The sequence below is a fragment of the Athene cunicularia genome (genome assembly GCF_003259725.1).
Source record: "Athene cunicularia isolate RWA chromosome 28 unlocalized genomic scaffold, athCun1 chr28_part1, whole genome shotgun sequence".
Taxonomy (NCBI): domain Eukaryota; kingdom Metazoa; phylum Chordata; class Aves; order Strigiformes; family Strigidae; genus Athene; species Athene cunicularia.
This window is the reverse complement of record NW_020799139.1, coordinates 1,277,681-1,297,293: the sequence shown is the minus strand read 5'-3', so window position 1 is coordinate 1,297,293 and position 19,613 is coordinate 1,277,681. Positions and strand designations below refer to the sequence as shown.

General features: G+C 43.6%; 1 protein-coding gene across 1 annotated transcript in view; it reads left to right on the top strand.

Moving 5' to 3' along the window:
- Positions 1 to 19,613, top strand: part of ELL (elongation factor for RNA polymerase II) — a 34,742-nt gene that overhangs the window by 13,201 nt on the left and 1,928 nt on the right. Inside the window, exons 5-12 of the mRNA XM_026864911.1 lie at positions 1,121 to 1,374; positions 4,471 to 4,595; positions 7,974 to 8,070; positions 11,110 to 11,614; positions 14,617 to 14,683; positions 16,662 to 16,833; positions 17,747 to 17,791; positions 18,812 to 18,936. Of these exons, the coding sequence (XP_026720712.1) occupies positions 1,121 to 1,374; positions 4,471 to 4,595; positions 7,974 to 8,070; positions 11,110 to 11,614; positions 14,617 to 14,683; positions 16,662 to 16,833; positions 17,747 to 17,791; positions 18,812 to 18,916 (1,370 nt within the window). The 3' untranslated portion in view covers positions 18,917 to 18,936. The remainder of the gene's footprint in view (positions 1 to 1,120; positions 1,375 to 4,470; positions 4,596 to 7,973; positions 8,071 to 11,109; positions 11,615 to 14,616; positions 14,684 to 16,661; positions 16,834 to 17,746; positions 17,792 to 18,811; positions 18,937 to 19,613) is intronic.

The following is a 19,613-nucleotide window of genomic DNA, read 5'->3' as shown; positions in this document are numbered from 1 at the left end:
TCACCAGTATCTTCAGATGACTCAGTTGAAAACATTGCTTCCTAGCAGTGGAGAGTTGCCACGCTGAAATAAACCTCCAAAATTCTTGCAGTAAATGCTGGATGTTGTTTGTCCCAGTGAAGGTCACTTGCTTGAACCGAAGTGATTATCAATTGCATTTCCATGTTTTAGACCTTGGAACCTACTGTTTTCCTTTTTGATTTGTTGGTTTCACCTTTTGGTTGCAGGAACCTGGCTTTGTGGCCTGTTTCAGTATTCAGAATAGTGAAATGATCTGATGCGTGCTTTAAGTGATGTGGGACTTGTGTGAGGGTTCTAGTTGAAGCTGTTTTTTCAACAGGAATGGGAAAAATGAGTTCTTGTGTAATGCTGTCAGAAACCAAGAACCACATTTGGGATGGAGATGAGGAAGTTGCCTCTGAGGGCTTGAGATGAACTTTTGAGACAGCTTTATGTTCTCATGTGTACGTAAATGCAATTGGAGGGCAGAGCAGTTATTACTACAGTGTAGAAAGGGTTTTTCTATTAGAACAGACAGCACACTAATGAATAGGCTAATGTAGCAGCGTTAGACCCCATTCATGTGGCTGTGTTTGGCGGGGGGAAGGGAGGTGGACTCAGCTCCATAAAGTTCCTATTGTTCTAAAAGCAGAAACATCTGCTGGAGTAGCATTTTTGCTGAGATCAGCAGCAGGGAGCCGCTCGTTGACCAGTTCTGGTCTTTCCACTCCATATTTCGACTCTTCTGCATAATAATGCAGAATTTTCTTCTCGTAGGGAGGGAAAAAATGGTTAGATTAACCATGGGAATACACGCACTTGGGATAAATGAAAAGCTGGCGAACAAAGAGAGCTTTATGTAAGCTTGTGGCCAATAATACTCAGGTTTCGAGAGCTTGGTGTTGCTGTTTACTTGTTACAAGCTTGTCATGAATCATAAAACTCACAGGATGCTCGTTCCGGCAGTGCATCAGAACGGATGGGGTGTGCTGGTTGTGTTTGTCCTTCATTGTCATCTTGTGGCACTTCAGGTGGTGTAATGAACTCCATTATACATGTTGACAGACCACTGGCCTTTGCAAGGTGACTGCTGCAGTTCACTATTCTCATCTCATTTTAGGCAAAAAGGTTCAGGTGCGTAAACCTGCACCAGGAGCTTCCGATGCTGTTCCCTCCAGGAAGCGCCCAACGCCAGTCAACCTTGCCAGTGCAATAAAGAGAGGCAATAGTGCGATTTCTCAGAGACCCTTCAAAGATAGGGTTGTGCACTTACTGGCACTAAAGCCTTATAAGAAACCTGAACTTATTCTCAGATTGCAGAAGGATGGACTTTCTCAGCAGGACAAGGATTTGCTGGACAACCTTCTGCAGCAGGTTTGTACTCTGAAGGCAACAATTTAGGTAAAGGGAAATGTCCTCTCAGAAGGGTGGTACCTTCTGCGTTAGTCTGAACGTAACCTGTGTGTCTCAGAGCTGCAGCTGGATGTTTCTCTAAGGGCCGTGTCTGACAGAAGTTTGCAGCTGACATGACTATTTTGCTGGGCGCAGCAGGAGCCTCTCTCAGGTGTGAGCCTTGGTTTAGGTGTTTGCAACTAAGCTGTATGATTTTTGGTTCACCACATCAGTCACTTAAGAGGAACACTTTTGCTTGGCTGTAGGGAGAATTGTCTAACAGAGAATCTACGAGCTGTTTGATTTGTAACCTATAAATCTTTATATTTTTGTTAACGTAGACAGAACATGTTCCTTTATGTATTGATACAAGTCATGTTTCCTATGCGAAGGAAAAAATACATTCCTCTCCCTTAAGCTTTACATCTTTGTATTGTTCAGACCCATGCCTTCCCTGCTTAGAAGTGTAACTTGTTAGGTGTGAAGATCATGCAGCTTCTTGCAAAGCATATTATTTGTATGTCAAGTGTGAAAGCTGTCTCCGAGCTGAATCAGTTCTTAACACTTTGAGTCATGGTGAAGGTGCCATTTTAGGAATTGCAGTAAATACCTTTATTGCTCTCACGGTACAAAACACATCATGGATATTTGTTTAAATGCTGCAGCTACCCTTTTTCTGTATTGAATATTTTTTTTTAACTCCTTTTCAGACCTGAAAAGAATGAGAGAGTGAGGAGTTAGTTTGCCCAAGGGCACAGGGCAGGTCATACTGAAAATGGAGTTATTGCTGGCACAACTTCCTCCTTCCCTAGGTTATAATCCTGTAGCCCTTAATTTTCCAGCAGCGCTTGAATTCTTCTGAGCACCTTTTTGAATGCTATAACTAGATTTTAATATTAGAAATACTGTTTTCTGATAATCACCTTTTATTGATGCTCTCAAAACCCCCTAGCAGGCAAGTGGTGTGTTTGGCAGTGTCCACAGTGTCAGCCTGATTGGGCTAAATGCTGATTTGGCTGTAAATGTATTGCTCGTAAACTTAATCTCCTTTCAGCACTACCAGGGCTCCCATCCACAGGCAGACACAGATAAGCTAAAAATTACAGGCTGCATTAAAGCTACATGTCTAAATACGTCTAGGTGTGGGTTTCATTGTACTCTTGCATCTCTCATAGGACTCTGTGTTCCTGCTGGCCTTTTTGCCTCATTTTGCAAGGCTTCTATTTTTGGGAGGCCCAGGGTGGAGCTTGCAGAGCCCCACACCAGCAAAACAAGGAGGTAGCAGCTCCCAGCCTCTGCGCAGAGAAAAATCTGCGTCGTTCTTTTGCCTGGGCTACAAGCCTTGCTGAGCAGCGTGGCTCCCGCTGCAGAAAGAAACAGTAAGCGGAGAGATTCTCAGAGTTTTTGAAAAACAACCTGGCTTTGCTTTTGTCTCTTGGGCATGTTTACTGGGATATCTAAATGTAAAACACAGCTCAAATTCTTCTTGTATTTTGGCTCAGGATTTTGGAAAGCTGACAGAACTGAAAGGAAAAACAAAGTGTTCGTCATGTAAACTGATAACTCTGCTTTCTATTTTTCGCTTATCAGGAGAGCTTTGCTGTATTAGTTCTGCAGCTTTTTGCTTTTAAATTCTTAGGGGTTTAATATTAGGTCATAGTCTTCCTAAAGCAAAAGCAGAAGAATTAACAGCATCTTCAGTTAATTCGAGACTTTCCACTCCTTCACTTGATTTTTTTTTTTTTTTTTTTTCTGAGGCTGTCTTGCTGCTGCACAGGTAATAAAAATTCATAAGCACAACAGTCTCCTGAATGGAGCGAGCAATGGAGAACACTAATCCTTAAACAGATGCACAATATCTCCCCTGACTGAATAAAAGCATCTTCCAGGTTCAAGTGTAATACAGTTGTCAAACTGAGCGGCTGAGGCGGTGAATTTGGGACACGGTTGCTGGCTTTGCCGGTTGATCAGCCTGCTGTGGGCACAGCACTTGGCACCTCTGCCTCCATGTCCCTCTTATAAAATCAAATTTAAGGCTTTGTTTTCATTCTAAACTTTTAGTGCTCTACAATCACCTAAGAAGGGTTCAAAGACAATATCTGCAAAAGCTTAATTGAGGCTTTTTGGTTTGTGCTAACACTGTATTTGTCAGATTTGTAACCAGCAGCAAGAAGTTAAATTCTTAGTCAAGCTGTGGAAGGACTGATTAAAGTGGGATAACTCTTAACAACTTGTTTCCATTCTAATACAATTCTGCTGGCTTCAGCAGTGTTTCCTACCCGTGTAGGCACCACACAGTTTTTGTGGGGAAACTACACATGACAGAACTGGATAAAATGTCAGAACGCTTCTCATGCAAGTGTACCGAGCTAACTGCGGCACGTGATTTAGGTGCAGTGCCTTATTGTAAAACCCTGGGCCGTAAGCTGGTAATCACAGGTTTTGTTCTTACCCTCAAGTAGTCCTCAGAAAAGTTCTCCTCTGAAATCCAGCAGATGAGCTGGACACACCAAACTGCACAGTGTCATCTGCAAGTCCCTAATGTGTTCTGTCTACAAGGCATTCTCTTCACTGCTCCTTGAGAAAGGAGCTTTCTGTCGCCTGTTTTACTGGCTTGTTAGTGAGAAATTATCTTCTGGCAATTGTTAACTAAGCTATCACGGCAAGAGTTCCTCTATCAGCTAATAAACTGCACCATTTTAGCTATCGGACAGGTGTGATAAGTGAACTGCCTGTTCCCATTAGACTTTATTTCCAAGTATTTCCATAAACTGATGTTGTACCATTCCAGACTATGCAAGCTGAATAATCTGTTTAGATATGACTTGTTTCCAAGTAGACTGGATATGCTTTGGAAACTCATAATAAACTACTGCAATGACAAGGCAAAAAGAAAGGCACAGTTTGATTAAATAATCCAAATAATTGGGAAATGAAGTATAAAGTCTCTCCTTGTTCTCTGACACTACAGGTCTGAGGGGGTTTTTTTTGTCTACATCTTTTTTGTTAGAACAAGTGAGAAAATTAAACCCTAACAGGTTTGTTGGTTGTTTTTTTTTCAAATTACTTTTGTTTCAGGTGGCAAATTTGAGTGCCAAGGACAGCACTTTCACACTGAAAGATTGTGTATACAAAGAAGTGCAGAAGGACTGGCCTGGCTACTCTGAAGGAGATCAGCAGTTGTTGAAGAGGATACTTGTTCGGTAATTATTCCATCTTTGTTAATAACATCTGGAGCTTGAAAATACTGAACCAGGTCAGTTGCTATAAATCAGGGTAACCAAAGTCAGTAGAACTACGGTAAGTTGAGTGTTTGACTTATTTTAACATAAAGTAAATCTATTTATCGTCCAGGCAGCTGTAAATGTTGACTAAACTTGAATATCAGAGTGAATGCACTCTTCAGATCATCCTATAAATCATGATACTAAAAGCTGGGGGGAAAAATCTGAATGGGGAACACAAGCTATTACACTTAATGGTGGTTTAAAATCCTGGGTGATGAAAGGATTAAGGCAAACGTGTCCAGCTCAACTCTCCATTGAAACTCTCCTTTTTTTTTTTTTTCTGTACCTGGTACATGGCTTCATGCACAGGCTCCGTGTTTGAAGACGGGGAGAGGGACGTTATGGTGAAGCCACGTCCCCTAAGCTTGTCTTGCTCAGCCTCTTTGTGCTCCCTTCCTGTGGGTGTCCCTGTTCCCCTTGAGCTCTTTGCTTTGGAGACTTTGCTGCTTAATTTCTGTAGTGTTGTTTGGATGTTCGTTTACTGTGTTTCTCCTGTGTTGGAAATTCGGTTAGTATCACAGTTGCCCTGCAAGATGACAATTTGATTGGAGTAAAGGACGTGTGAAAAACACGAGGCAGTTCAGGAAAGAGAAGTCCCCTAAAACACGTGCTGGCTATCCTTCTGCCCACACAGTGTAATAATCACTCTCCAGGGGATACCTGTTCTGATGTTCCTTCCTGAAAACAGCCCTTATTATGAGTTGGTTGAGGTTATCAATTTGTCTCACTGGTTTTCCTCTACAGATATTTTTTCCTTAGGTGAAGCCTCCAAGCTTGGAAGCTTTTGGCTGGCAGGCAGCAGGAAAAGAGAACATATCTCCCAGTTCCTAAAGGAGAATTCTGCTCTGAGTGTTTTTATTTCCCTCTCTGGGTTTTCAGTGTGTTTCTGTTGCCTTGGTATAAATTTTGAGATGCAGATAGAGATTTTACTTGACTTGGTTTTGAGACTGACTTTATTGTACTTTTGGTTAAGATTAAGTGGAGCATGCTCTGTTTGAACAGTTTCCATGATTTGAAAGCACAGTTGGCTTGGAGATGAGGCTTTGTTAAACCAACAGAAACTTGCACTTAAAAGTGCTTTGGCGTGCTAAAGAAAAAAAAAAAAATCAAACTCATTTAAATGGCCTTGATGTTGAATTATAATTAAAAGGAAAAATACAACAGCCGCGCAGTCTTTATGGCTTTCAAAAAAGTTAATTTCTCCCTGCAGAAAGCAGTGTTTACTGCTTTTTCTAGAATTGTGGCATTCAGTTATGCAAAGGTCTAAAAATAGACCTTGGAAAGGATGTATTCAACTGTACAAACAAAGACCCACTCAGCCAATGCAGGTAATGAGGCTACAAAATGGAAAAAACATGTAGGGTTGAAGACAGTAGAAAAACATTCACAAAAAGGGCACAGGCACCAGACGTAGGACTTTACGTAGCTGGCTGTGGTAGTTTACGTGGTTGCCTAGATCCAGCCAATTGTTAAATGTTCTCTCTGTTTTCAGGTCCAGTTGCCACTTGATGGTTCAACGGCTGCAATAATTAGCACATCTGCAAATATTAAAACCGTACCTAACAGCGCTCACGTTGGGCTAACTCATTTTTCCTCGTGTTGTCTGTGTTTCCTATCCTTTCACTGTTGTAGCAAAATGGTTTTCTGCCCTTACCAGAGCTGCTGAATTGAAAGTAGTTGTCTTTCATTCACTTTTTTTTTTTAAATCCATAATTAACATGTTGGGGCATGTGACAAGGTTGCTCAGTCTAGTCAAACAGCATCCAAAAAGCCACTTTCACTGTGGTGTTTATGGGATATCACTGTTCCCCTTCCTGTTTTTGCAGTCTCTGAGTACTTTTCTTGAATTGATCCGTGGCTGTTGAGATTGTTCTAAAGAAAATCAAACAAAGCAGCAGCGGAAGGCAAAACTGCAGGTGTCTAAATGTTGCTGCAATACGGCCGCAGGTTCAAGCTCAGGTTAAAAGAAAAAAATCTTGTAAAAGTCGTGGGGTCTAGATCTGAAATATTTTTTTCAAACGCTGGGCAAGATTATGTGTGCGCTTTAAAGCTGATTATAGCCTCTTGTGGAAGAATTTAGATGATGGTTATTTAGGCTGTACAGCTGGTGACAAAATGACTGCAGAGCTAGTTTATTAAAACCTTTAACCCTGAAATATTTTTTTTTTCAGCTTGACAGCTGCAACTTGATGCAACAGTGGTTTTTCCTGGGTGATTAATAGATGGGGGCAATCTGGCTGGTGTCGGAAGAGTAGGGCAAAGCTGATGTGCTGGGACACTTTACTCCGAGTTCTGGAGAGCCCCTTGGGCGGTGGGGAGCAGAGATACCTAGCGTGAATGTGAATTGATGCACTTACGTGATTAGAATGACTTGCATTGTGCTTTTTTTTGCTACGAGGTGTTCCTATTGTTTGTCAAATACCTCAAATACAGACTGGCGTAGCACTGTTTTGCATGATGCAATTTAGAAGTATTATTATGAAGCCCTAAATGTAAATCCTAGTGGACCCATAATACTGTAACAGTTCCTGTTACAATCCTGCTTTTCCTGGACCCAGAGGGGCTAGTTTCTGAAAGAGGACTGCTGTTCCTGTAAAATGTTGTTTTAGTGGTGCTAATGAGTGGGAGAACTTAATCCCCAACATCTGAATGTGAGTTTCGGCCCCATTTTGGTGTGCTTGCTTTCTGAATTGTCTCCTGAAGTCAGTTGTAACTGAGGCAAACTCAGCAGAAATTAGTTTAAATAATGTCTTGCTTATTGAGCTGTATTTCAGTCAATAGCAAGAATATGTACATCCTATACACTTTAAAGGTCAATGCCAGTTTTTACTAATGTGCATATGGATTATTCTTCTAAGGTTGTAATTAATTTGTTGTAATACTTAACGTCACCCGCTCAAGAGGAAAGAGGTAAAACTGTCAGAAACTTAAGTTCCATCCTCAGTGGGGAATTCTCTCGTGCCTGACAGCTCAGCCTGCCTCCCTCCCTGCCACACCACCAGCAGTGTCAGTGCAAGGTGTTACCTCCATTCACAGAGCATTACAAAATCATGGGAAGGCAAGGAGGAGATAAGCAATTGCCATACGCTGATTGATATTTTCCTGTAGTAATTTCTTCTTAGATTTTGTCCGAGGTTGAAACTGAAAGTGCCTGAACAAGCTACTTTAATGGCATCTTCAAACAGTTGGAATTTGAGCCTAGAAAAGGGCTCTTTCCTCTGCAGGAAGATTTGAAATACCACTTGTTGGCTTCTCAAGCATGAGATTTGAACAGCCCTAAATTCTGTTTTTCAGGAAACTCTGTCAGCCCCAGAACAGTAGCGGTTTTCAAGGAGAAGCGCCTTCCCTGAGTCCACCAAAAGACAATGTGAACTCCAGCTCTCCTCCTCAGGTGGGTGATCCCTCTCCAAGGGTCTTGGGTCTGGTTAGCACGGAGCCAGCAACCGGCTCCGTCTGCTCCTGATGGACATAGGTCCAGGCTGAGCTGCTCAGCCTGTCTGCACACTGTAATCGCCTGCTGCTGGAGGCTGTTAGGTCAATAGGTTGTTGGGTTGGTTCTTTTTTTTCTATTTTATTAAGTTAGAGTCTAATTCTGGGTTTCCTCAGCATCTGTTTCTGCTCTGGATGCGATTCAGTGACGGCCTATGGGGAGGATCTCTGACAGGGCGTCTTAGGTTTAGTTTTAAGGGCTAAATTTTTTTCACAGTGCCTACATTCCCCTTGGAGTTCCTGGGAGAATGAGCTTGTGTTTTACTCATTACTAATAATTGACTGGAACGAAGCAGTAATAAGTAGCTCCCAAACACAGTTGAGTTATTAAAAACCTTGACCTTTTGCAACCTAATTGCTGTGACAGGTCAGAAGCAGGTTGGTCTGCTCTTGGATTTGTTGAGTGCACAGAGTTGTGAAAAGTACCTTTTGACTGGTTTTCCATGATGATTAAAACTGCAAAGGAGCTGCGTTTGCTTGTGTGTGAAGCCTTTTCCCAGTCTCTCAGTATCTCAGCGCAGGCATTTCTCGCTAGCATTGTGAAATGCCGGCTTCCCTTCTCTGCTGTGGGTCAGCCCAGACAAGTTGAGTATTTATTCTCCTCCTGCCAGTGGAATGTGTAATGCCTACTTGTCTGGACAGACGCACTGAGGATTAGTGGCAAAGAATATTAGCAGGTAAAGAAATTATGTGCTTTCTGGAAGTGAGAGGGAGGCAATTTTTTTATTGAGAACAAGAACTGTGCAACTCGTTTGCCAGGTAGCTAATTCCAAATCCTCTCCTGCTCTTCTGTGGGCATGTTCCTGGTGAATAAAGAATGATCCCCTTCGAGTTAGCTTGGAAAGACACAATGTTGTTATGAGGCTGGTCTTTTTCTCAACCTGATTCTGAAAAAAATATAGGTTGAAAAATCATCTGGCTTCTGGCTGTAAATATTTTGAAAGACACAAAAGTCTGTTGGGGATGTTTCTGGTCTCTTGAGATGACCCAATCAAAGCTTTGGGTGGTTGATTGGATCTAGAAAAGGCTGGTGAAACAGGGGCAACAAACACGGAATATAAATGCTTCCAGCAGTGCTTCTGACATGGCTTGTGTCACACAGCAAACCACAGACAGCCTTTTATTGTAAGCAGTTGTTTTTTGGGGTTTTTTTGGTAGTCTATAGCTGTAGTCCCTATTTAGAGAAGGGATGCCTGTTAATGGTTGCAGTCCCAGCAGAGGGATGGGATTTGGTAGTCTGGAATGCAAAACATTTTGGAAAAGTTCAGTTGTAGAATGAAGGGAAAAAAAAAAAAATTAGTCGGATAATTCTGAGGGGCATGGCAGAGCAGGTACCGCATGCATTTCCCACCTCATAACCAGAGCTGGTGAAGCTGTGTGATGGCTTTAGAGAAAGGATGGTAAAAGATGGCAGTTCTAGCTCTGTTCTGAGACGTGTAGTCCCAGCGAATGGCCCCTCCTCTGAGATGGACACTGCTCGAGCTGCGCTGGGGAGGCAGTCGGGGATGTTGCAAAGCCGGTTCGACGTGCTGCCTTTGCCCCTTGAGCTCTGCAGCGCTGTGAGCAGCTCCTCTTCGTAATTACCTTGACAGGTGGAAAGGATTGGTGCCACTGAATGGTGGCCTTGAGACCCCTGGAGTTAGCAAAGAGAAATAATAACTGCAGGGAGAAGGAACGAATTGGTGGCTCCCTGACAAAGCAGCCCTGCATCCAGCTGCACTTCTGTGACGGAATAAAATTTCCATTTACAAACACGTCGCAGTCCTGCCTGAGACATAAACCAAACAATAAAATAGCCAAAAGAAATAACCAGAACTGTTGCTTGTTTCCCTCTGGGCACTAAATAATCTTTCCTCAGAGTCTGGGCAGCCCTGTGCTGCCAGGCAGGCACACACCGCTGCACTGATGGCTGTCCAAGGTAATTCTGGCTGGTTCAGGCTGGACTGAGCCCGACAGCCGTAGTTCTGGCTCTGCACTGAGCTCTGCTTTCTGCTGACTGACAGACAGGTCCTTCCACAGTGCAGCTTCCCCGGGCTAACCCGCAGTCTGTAGGCAGCTGCTTGCTCGGAGGTGTGAGCACCCAGAGCTTCTCCAAGCCCTGCCCGTGACTGTCCGGGTAGAGCTGATGGCAGCAGTTGGAACCACTTCTCTCTCTCCATTTCTCATTTAAAAAAAGGGATGCTCAGGTCATGTTGGCCTGTGTGACGTGGCTTTTAAAACTGCTTGCAACTGTCCTCTTTTGCCTTAAATTCTGAGAACAGCTGACATTTTCTCACCTCTTCCAGGAAATGTGTGTCTCTTGAGAAGAGGAAGGAGTGGTATTGTAAGGGTAAAGCTCTTGACCACAGAGTTGGTAAAATCAGTTGGGAATAAAATGCAGAACTTGTGAATCCCTCCCTGCTCCAGAGGTCTGAGCACATCTTTCCTTTGCAGGGACTTTGAGGTGCTCTAAATGACATGCCAGGACTAGAAGGACAGATGTTTTTATGGTGGTTCCAATTTTTTAAGTGTCTGGGGCAGGAGTAGGGTGGAGGACAGGGTTTTACTTCTAAAGGGCTGGATTTGAAATAAGATACAGTGAGATTAGACTGGGTTACATGGCCCGTGCATGAGCAGCGCAGGAGATCAGTAATTGCTGACGTGATGGTGGGTTTCTCTGAGCTCTCCCACCAAGCCGTGAGCTCCGGAGCGGCTGTCAGGATTGTCGGGAAGCAGCTTGGGATGGATCAGCTTCTGTAGGACCTGGTGGTCCTGGAGCCTGTGTCCAGGACCAGCCTCTGAGCCGGGACGCTGGCTGGCAGCTCTCACTGATAGCAGAGCTCTTTTACTGGGGATATTCCCCTGTTCTCTGGTATTGCACCACCACCTAGTGGTAACAGCATCCAAAATTTGGGCCTCAAGACTTCAGGATTATTTTTTTTTATCCTTTTTTCCTCCTCAGAAACGATCCCAGCCTCTGGAGTTTATTGATCCCCTGGCCAACAAAAAGCCCAGGATCTCTCATTTGGCTCACAGAACTCAGCCCACTTTCAACGGGAAACTGAATTCCTCCAATTCCTCCAACGGGAAGGACGCTCCTGCCCCTGCCCTGCCGCCGGCTCTGCCGGAGTCGGTGAGCTCCAGCTCCAGCCTCCCGGTGCTGGAGCTGCCGAGGCCTCACGATCCCCTTTCGGATGTCAGCAACGACCTGACTCACAATGGCAGAGACTGTGAGAACCCGGAGACGGCTGACAGACTGACTCATCCTTTGTCAACAGACTGTCCCCAAACGAGCAAGCACAATTGCAGCTCGTACGTAAAAACCAAGAAAAAATCCAAAAAGCACAAAGACAAGGAAAAGGAGAGAAAGGAGAAGAAAAGTGAAGAGAAATGCAAAGAGGAGAAGCAGGACTGTGAAGTAATAAAAAATGCTGACTTAGTTAGTGTTCCCCAGGAACAGGTCACAGGTATGTATGGTCTGAGAGGTCCTCCTGTACGCCTCGTGCTAAGATAATATTGGTATCGACTGCCTACGGTTTCTGCCCCAAATCTATTTAAGGAAAGAGGTTGTGTGTCCACTCACAGAGACTGTGTGGTTAACGAAATAATATCGCTGTCCCTACCTCCAAATCAACAAATGTGCTTCCTCTCAGAAGAGGATATCAGGTTTTTCCTGTTTAACCTTTCGTGCTGTTTGGAACTGCCTCAGACCGTGTCATGTTTCTCCTTGTTAAATTAAAAGCTGTATTAATATATGGGGATGAAAGGCAGACATCAAGATCTGTTGGAAAAAAGCAGTGCTGCTTGATTACTTACAGCTCTTCTGCTTGTGTTGGGTATTGTGATGACTGTTGTATTGATTTTTAACTCGGTAATGAAAAGTTAGTCACAAAAGCTTTTAATATTGGATACAAAAGCAATGATAGATAAGTCTTGTGATAAATGTTGTTAGAACAGTGTTACAACCAGCTCCTTCAGGCTTAAAGAGCTTCCCTGTTGTATCCCACTCTTACTCTGAATTTCTTTCTTTGAGGACTAACACAACAGGGAATCTGTTACCTGTTGAGATGCAATGAAAATGTTTCCCATCAAACCAGGGTATTCCTAAGTCAGTTCTGCACACTCTTAGCAGTTAGAGCAGGGAATACAGGTTGGCTAATGCAATCCATTCACTTGCCAGTGTCTGCAGCTTTCCTGTTTTCTGCTCTTTTGTCAGGATTTGTTACAACCCCCCAGAGCAGTGGATGGAACTTCCCCTGCAGCCTTCAACGATATTGCGGTCTTGATCTGTTGTTGAACTTTTTTGCATCCATCTTGTTTTCCTTTGCCCCGTTACTACTTTCTAAGTTCCTCTTCATGCTGGAAAATCATCCAGTTTTGGCCCAAAAGGGACAGTAACTTGAACTGGAAATTTGTTGGAATTCCTGGAAAGGGAGACCTTTGTTGGGCATTGGGGTTATGACGATGCTAGTTCTCTCCTTCCCTACAGTCTTTGTAGCGCCTGCAAAATGCATTTTGATTGCTCACCGGTGATTTTTAATGACGTTCTGATCATCGTGTGGCACTGCAGAACCCCACTCTTCAGATACTACTTCTACTCGATCTTACTTTTGTAGGTTTTTTTGTGAATGTTGTTTTTCTTCCCCATGTACCTCGTGTCATGAGTGGCAGTGGGTAGATATGCACACGTTCTCTCTCTAGATGCACATTTTTATCAGCGTTTCGTACAAAAACCAAAATACCCTGAATTCCTTCTTCATGAAGTTGCTCACCCTTTACCATCTTTTTCTGCTTTGCTTTAAAAACAGTTTAATGACTGGCTTTTTGTTAATTAGTAGGAGTCGGGTTTTGTTCCTGGTGCACAGCTGATGTATGCAAGGTAACGAATCCGAGCTGGACTTGGGACTAATCATAAACAGGATGTGGTCAGTGGCTGCTCGGGTTGTGTACAGCCAACTCACATCTGAATTGGGATCTTTCCTTCTGCACCTTACTTCATGCGGATAGCAAGGGCCTCATCCTGCTCCTTTTGTCCACAGCAAGTGGCTGACAGCCTCCCCTAAGTCCCCCTTGGGCCAGGGACTGCAGGGACTGGAGGTTTGTTTTTTTTTTTTTTTTCTCCAGAGAGATTTGTTCAAGAGGTGGTGGAGGGGCCTTTGGGGTCCTTTCAGCAGTCAGTAGGTGGCACTCATAGGCAAAATAAACTTTCTTTTCTCCCGTTTTCCTCCACTATCTTCCTTGCCCGCATTCAGCATCTTTCACGCTGATGGTCACATAAAGATGAAAGCAGAATTGTCTGCAGTAGGAATTTGAGACTGGGATGTTAATGACACTGTCTTTTCTGCCATTCTTCACTCTTCTCAGGAAAGCCTTTCCGTGGAAATCCAGAGAAAAATCAGGTTTTAAAAAATAGAGTTAGGTTATTGCTTTTATGTCCCTATGTTTGTTACTTGGGCATTTCCTGCTCCCTGCAGTTTGTCTGGGGTAGTAACTGTAAACTGGTGTGGGTGAGTGTAGGACAGGTGAGCTGTGGGGCTTGCACTTACCTTTGCACGATTTCCCCAAATGCACAGCAATCAAGATACTCTTGCTCCAAGTAACAGACTTGGAAAGAAGATGAAAGGAGAAATACACTTTTGTAAAGGATTAAATCCTTCACAGCCTTCTCCACTTGCCTCTTATTTTGCTGCCTTCTCATGGATGCAGTTGACTTTCTGATTTAGGGCTTTCAATATAAATACACAGCTTAGGAGAAATATCCCCCTTTCAAACCTGTATCCAGCTGCTTGCTTCTTCCAAACTAGTGCTGCAGTGTTGGGTTTAGGGTGAGCATGAGATCAGTTTCAGGCTCACGTTCAGAATCCCATTCCTCCTGAGGTCTTTAGTCCCTTTGCTTAAGCTCCTAAACATTCTTAGCTGAGCCCTGCTTGATTCACATTTCTTCACCTTCATAGAGCAGAGATCACTTTGATTCATTTCCAGCGCGGTGGGGCTCTGTGAGAAAAAAGCTGTGTGCCTTCTAAACCTCTCTGGTACCCTGTGGGAGTCTGGAGTATTAATAGTAGGAGTCTGAACTTGCAGTATTAATAGTAGGAGTCTAGTATAGAATCAGGGGAAAAGAATGTGCACCTTGCTCAGCCTCTGTTCTGCTCATCTGGACTCATAAATGTGTCTTGCACTGTAGCTGTGGTGATACCGGTGTTATCCCTCCCTGCAGGCAGTGTTTATAAACCAATTAAGTGAAGGGTTTTTGCTACTCAGTGCATTGGCTAATGTTGATAGTGTTTTGCTGACAGACAAATACTAGAGAAGCCTTGAAGTTTCAACCACCTTATTGTGGATCTTCTGGTTTTGTCAACTCAAAGCAAAACAAGAATCCTTCAGAATTCGATAACCTGTATATTGCTGATAACTTTATGAATTTGCAATTTAATTGCATGGAGCTATAAACAAGTTTTTATTTTTTCAGGTTTAAATGGAACATGCAATAATTCTAGTGTACCAACATCAACTTCAGAAATGCCAGATTATTTATTGTAAGTATATTTATCAGTTGCTTCATCACTTTGGGATCATGTTTCAAGCTAAAAATCACAATGTGCTGGGGTTTTTTGTTGGACTTTGTTATTACTAGATAGAGCTTTGTAAGGTGGCCTTAAAGAAAAAGAGTAAATCCAACTTTGCAGATAGTTTCTGAGACTAAACTTATCTGTTCTTTACCTCCTCGTGGAGTTCAAGGTTATCTTTCTATAAATAGATTGTTCAAGTACTTAAAGAAACGTTGCATACCTTGAAGGGGTTTGAAAGGATTAAACATCTCCACGTTACAGTTGGAAACTTTGAAAGGAAATTGTCGGCTTTAATGTTATGGAAGATAGGGCAAGAAAGGATTTTGAGAGGTTAGCTAACTCTTCCCCTGTTCAGAGCCAAGATCATCTACATAAACCAGTGAAATATTCTTCATGGGGAGGTTATAACCCATGGGTTAGGATGTGAGTAGTTTCACCTCTTGACTTTTTAATCAGATCCCCTTGAGGTTAATTAAACAATACACTTGTCTGCTGAAGCACAAAAATCACTGTGCACAAAGCCAAAAATCTGCATAAACCCCAGCCTGTTACGAACAAAGCTCTACGGGAGCGGAGAAGCGTGGCTGTGGGTGATACTCCCTGTGCTCGTCTCAGCCTGGGCTTCGAGTGCCATCAGATCTGGTTTGGCCACGCTGCGATCACTCGGAGGGAAGAGGAGGTAGTGTTGGCTCTTGGCTCTGCAGGAGCAGTCCCTGGAGTTGACTGGAGGATATAAAGGATCTTTGCATGGTGACAAAGCTGTGGTTCGCTGGGCTGCACGAACCAACAACCAACCGCTCCGGGCTGGTGTTTCCAGTACCCTTCACAAGAATGCAGATGGCTGGGGTGGGTTCTTTTTCTTGCAACAGATGTGCTGATCCTCCTGACAGAGGGATATTACAGCTGCTCAATCGATATCCACAGAAATAGTGTAAAGTTTATGAACTCCTGTCAGGTCCCTTGTCTCACCTTTTGGTACAATCTGACTGTTCTGATGGTCAGCTCCTTAAATTATAAGAGCTGTCACAGCTGCTGTGATCATGGAGGTCTGTGTTTCATACTAGTGAGGCAGCTTCCTTATAGCATATCCCATGTAGATGCTTATTTATACCAGCAAGGAGTCAGTTCTTGAAGGCTAGAGCGTATCTAGGATAACAGAGTCAAAGTTTTCCCTTAATTTGACACCTAAAGTAGTTTATATATGTTCATGCACCAAGCTGGTGCTGCTGCAGACAGTGTAAGGTGGCAAATTAGAATCATCACCTACAGAAAGATGAGTTTGACTATCAGAGAGGACTGGCTGCTGGGCTTTCTGCAAAATGTCAGGTTTAATAGCTTTTTGTTGAGCTGAGTAACTTTCAAAGGGCCTCAGAAGGCGCTTCTGTTAATATGTGGGCTCTTGTGTTCGATTCACATTGAGCATCTTCAGAAGGTGGCGGAAATACGGTCAGTCTGTTCAACATGGTTTCGTGTCGTGTGCTTGCCACATAATCGTACTGTGAGCATTTTGCAACGATAGCTGAATGCTTTTTGTGTGCCTTTAAAGACTCAACACTGGAAGCATCGTATTCCTGCTGTTCCAAGGTCTGGCACAGATGCAGAACTCCATGTTCTGCGGGACAGCAGGAGTTAGAAAAGCTGTAGCAGTAGTAACTGAATGTCCTCCTACACCCTCAGCTGCTCCCAGGCTTTGCTGTACCTGCATATTCCACCCTATCTGGCATAGATAAGAAATTTTGGGAGCAAACACTGTCTTGTTTTACATAGAGGTCAAGGCAATAATCCTGACAGTTGCCTCCGTGCTATTATAATGTAAATCACAAGAGACTGTTTTCAGATGCAGTCACCTGGTAGACTGACTTATCCTGGTTTTGGCATTGCAATATTCACGCTGTCTGGAGAGAAGACTTAAATAAACCAATTAACTAAATTATTCTCCCTGCAGAAAATACGCAGCCATTTCCTCTTCGGAGCAGCGTCAGAGTTACAAAAATGACTTCAATGCAGAATACAACGAGTACAGAGACTTGCACGCCCGGATAGAGAGGATAACTCGACGATTTACGCAGTTAGATGCCAAGCTGAAGCAGCTTTTGCAGGGCTCTGAAGAATATAAGGTAGAAACAGAAATATATCTTCTGAAAAACTAATTCTGCAAGCTCTTTTTAGTCGTTCTGTCTGCGGGGCTGTTTGGGATGGGTTGGTGTCTAAAACATACTGCCCAGAGCCCGAAACTGGTGGAGGCAGAACGTGCACACAGCTGACAGCTTTGTAGACTGTTCTTAAAACAGCTCTGTGTTCTTTCGTTTTTCAAGCTGGAGCACACATCATGGTACTTGTTGACAAGGAAAGGCCTCAGTGAGACAATTGGCGTCTTTAGCCAAAAGCTGCTGGAAGCTATTAGTGTATCCCAGCCAGAAAACTCATATTTGCACATATGGCAGCGTATCGGGGCTGGAAGGGGAGTTAGTGTGGGGTCATCTGTTTCTCTGGAATCTTTGATCTTAATAATGTAGCATTATTCAACTTGTCAGACTGATTTTAAAAGAGCTTTAACTATTCAATATCTTGAGAAAGTAAGTCTCGTTGAGTATAATAAGCAGATTTTTTTTACAGAGCACCTATTGTGCTAAGCACTGGTCCCTCCCTCAAACGCCCTTCCCCTCTCTTTGGGAAATTCAGTGATTCCTCACTGAATAGTTTTTATATCTCGGGATAAAAATTAGTCTGAGGTGTGGAGAAAATGTCAATTATCTTGACAGCTTAAGTGCCTGTTACAGGTAGTTCTCATGGCTGGGAAACAGGGCCTGATCCTTCCAGTGCTTCTGGTGTCAGCACCAGTATAGGAATGGAATCAGCAAGGCTGGTTCTAGCCATCAGATCTCACAGGGGAGGTCGTGGAGGGAGTAGATTTTGCTTGATATTTGGAGGAAATGCGTGTGTTGAGCCATCAGTAAATGCTTGCCTACTGCGGTGAGTTGCAGGACTGTTGGCTCTTTTGAAGATAATGAGCTGTCTTTTCCTTTTTAGACCATCCATGATCAAATTTTACAGGAATATCGGAAAATTAAAAAGGTGAGTAAAAATAATCGGCCACAAAAAAGGCTTCTGAGTGATGCCTGTAGTGACTGAAAGAGATGAGTAGTTGCCAAGTGAGAAACCCAGTCTCCAAAGCATTTTAGCAGATCTTTGTTCAGCTCGAGCTCACCCAATAAGTGGCTCGGAAGGGGTTTGGGGGGAGTTGATGCTGCTCCTTGCATCCCAGAGAGCGTTCAGCTGTGTTAGTGTGATGCTAGCACAGGAATGAAGTGTTAGATAAGTGCCTTTATCCCCTCAAGGAGAGAACTGATGCTATTTCAGATGCCCAGGCTGGGTGGTGACGGGATCCTCCAGATCTTGGGGTGTGCTGGTGTGGTTGGGATGGTTGGGGCACAGTCTCTAGTACGATGAATCCCTTGGGTACACAGTCCTTTGGGGCTTTTTGGTGTGCGAGGCACACAGAATACTTCATCCATCTCCTCGTGTGCATGTAAAATGAGAGTTGTTGGCTGGTGGGATTTATGATTTAGCTGGATGAGGTAGACACGCTGAGGAAGGCTGGGACATCCAGACACTAAGAGCAGGTTTGCGCTTTAAATCTACAAATATGTCCCTGAGCCCTGTTGTTGCTGAGGGATTTAGGAGTTTTTTGAAGAGATTCCTCGTGTGTTGCAAGTTCATCTTTGTTCTAAAGCTCCCAAGCTTGCACAACTCAGTGCTGACATGGGGGCAAAGGGCAGGTGATGCTTGCTGGAAGCCAGTGTGCCCGGCCCAGCTGCTCCCAGTTAGGCTGAGCCTTGCTCAAGGTGCACTCCTTTCCCTGTACTGAGGCCCTGGAGCTGGTTATTGATGAAAAGAGATTTTGTTCTTTGCCTTGTTTTTGAACAGAGTAGGTCCATTTTAAATGGGTTTCTACTCTTCCAGATAAAAAAGCTTCACTCCTTGGTCATTTATTTATGCTGTGAGGTCTGACAGCCTTGTCTGGGTTCAGCGTAGCTGTTGCTGAGTTCTGGAGGAATTGCCTTCTGTCACTGCATTTTCATTTTTTCTTTACAGACTAACCCCAATTACAGCCAAGAGAAGAACCGCTGCGAATACCTCCACAACAAACTGGCTCATATTAAAAAACTGATAGCAGAGTATGACCAACAGCAGTTTTAGCTGGCACTAATCTGGACTGGGTAGGGGAAAAAAAAAAGTCACCTGGACGTTACGTTCCCTTTTATACAACTAGATTCCTTTCAGAGACGAGCATTAATTCATCGTGGTTGAAGAACTCGGGGATTCCTTACGATGCCGAATCTGTCATGTCCGTGTCTGAGCTGGGTCCCAAGCCCAGTGCCCAGCACGGTCCTCTCGAGTTTTAGCCTCTCTGAATGTCGGAATGTAAAAAAAAAAAAAAAAAAAAAAAATCTGCTTCTTTGAAGCCAGCGTTTGACACTTAAGGGAAAAGTTGCCTAAAGTGAACGAAGCTCCCAAAGGTTAAGAATCAGTAGTTTTCATGGATTAAAGTTTGGCATGAAGTGTAATTACCCCTGGCCCAGGTCCACTGGGTTACAAATTGTCCTTCAAATGGTGAGGAACTGGAATGCTGCTAGGTTACCTCCTTCTCTGGCACCTGCGACTGTTCATATGCAAGCTGTCTGCTCTACATGGCACCGCGTTAAATACACCAAGTACCCAGAGCTCTCGTTGTTTGTTCCTGCTTTTGTCATCTCCGGTGTGTGCTCTCTCGAGGTGGTTGTGTCAGGAGGAGGGGAGCAGCCCTGGGGATCTGCACTGAGTGCCTTGTGCAGTGCAGAAGTGGATCCTTCATGTTAAAAAAAAAAAAAAAAAAAAAAAAAAAAAAAACACAAAC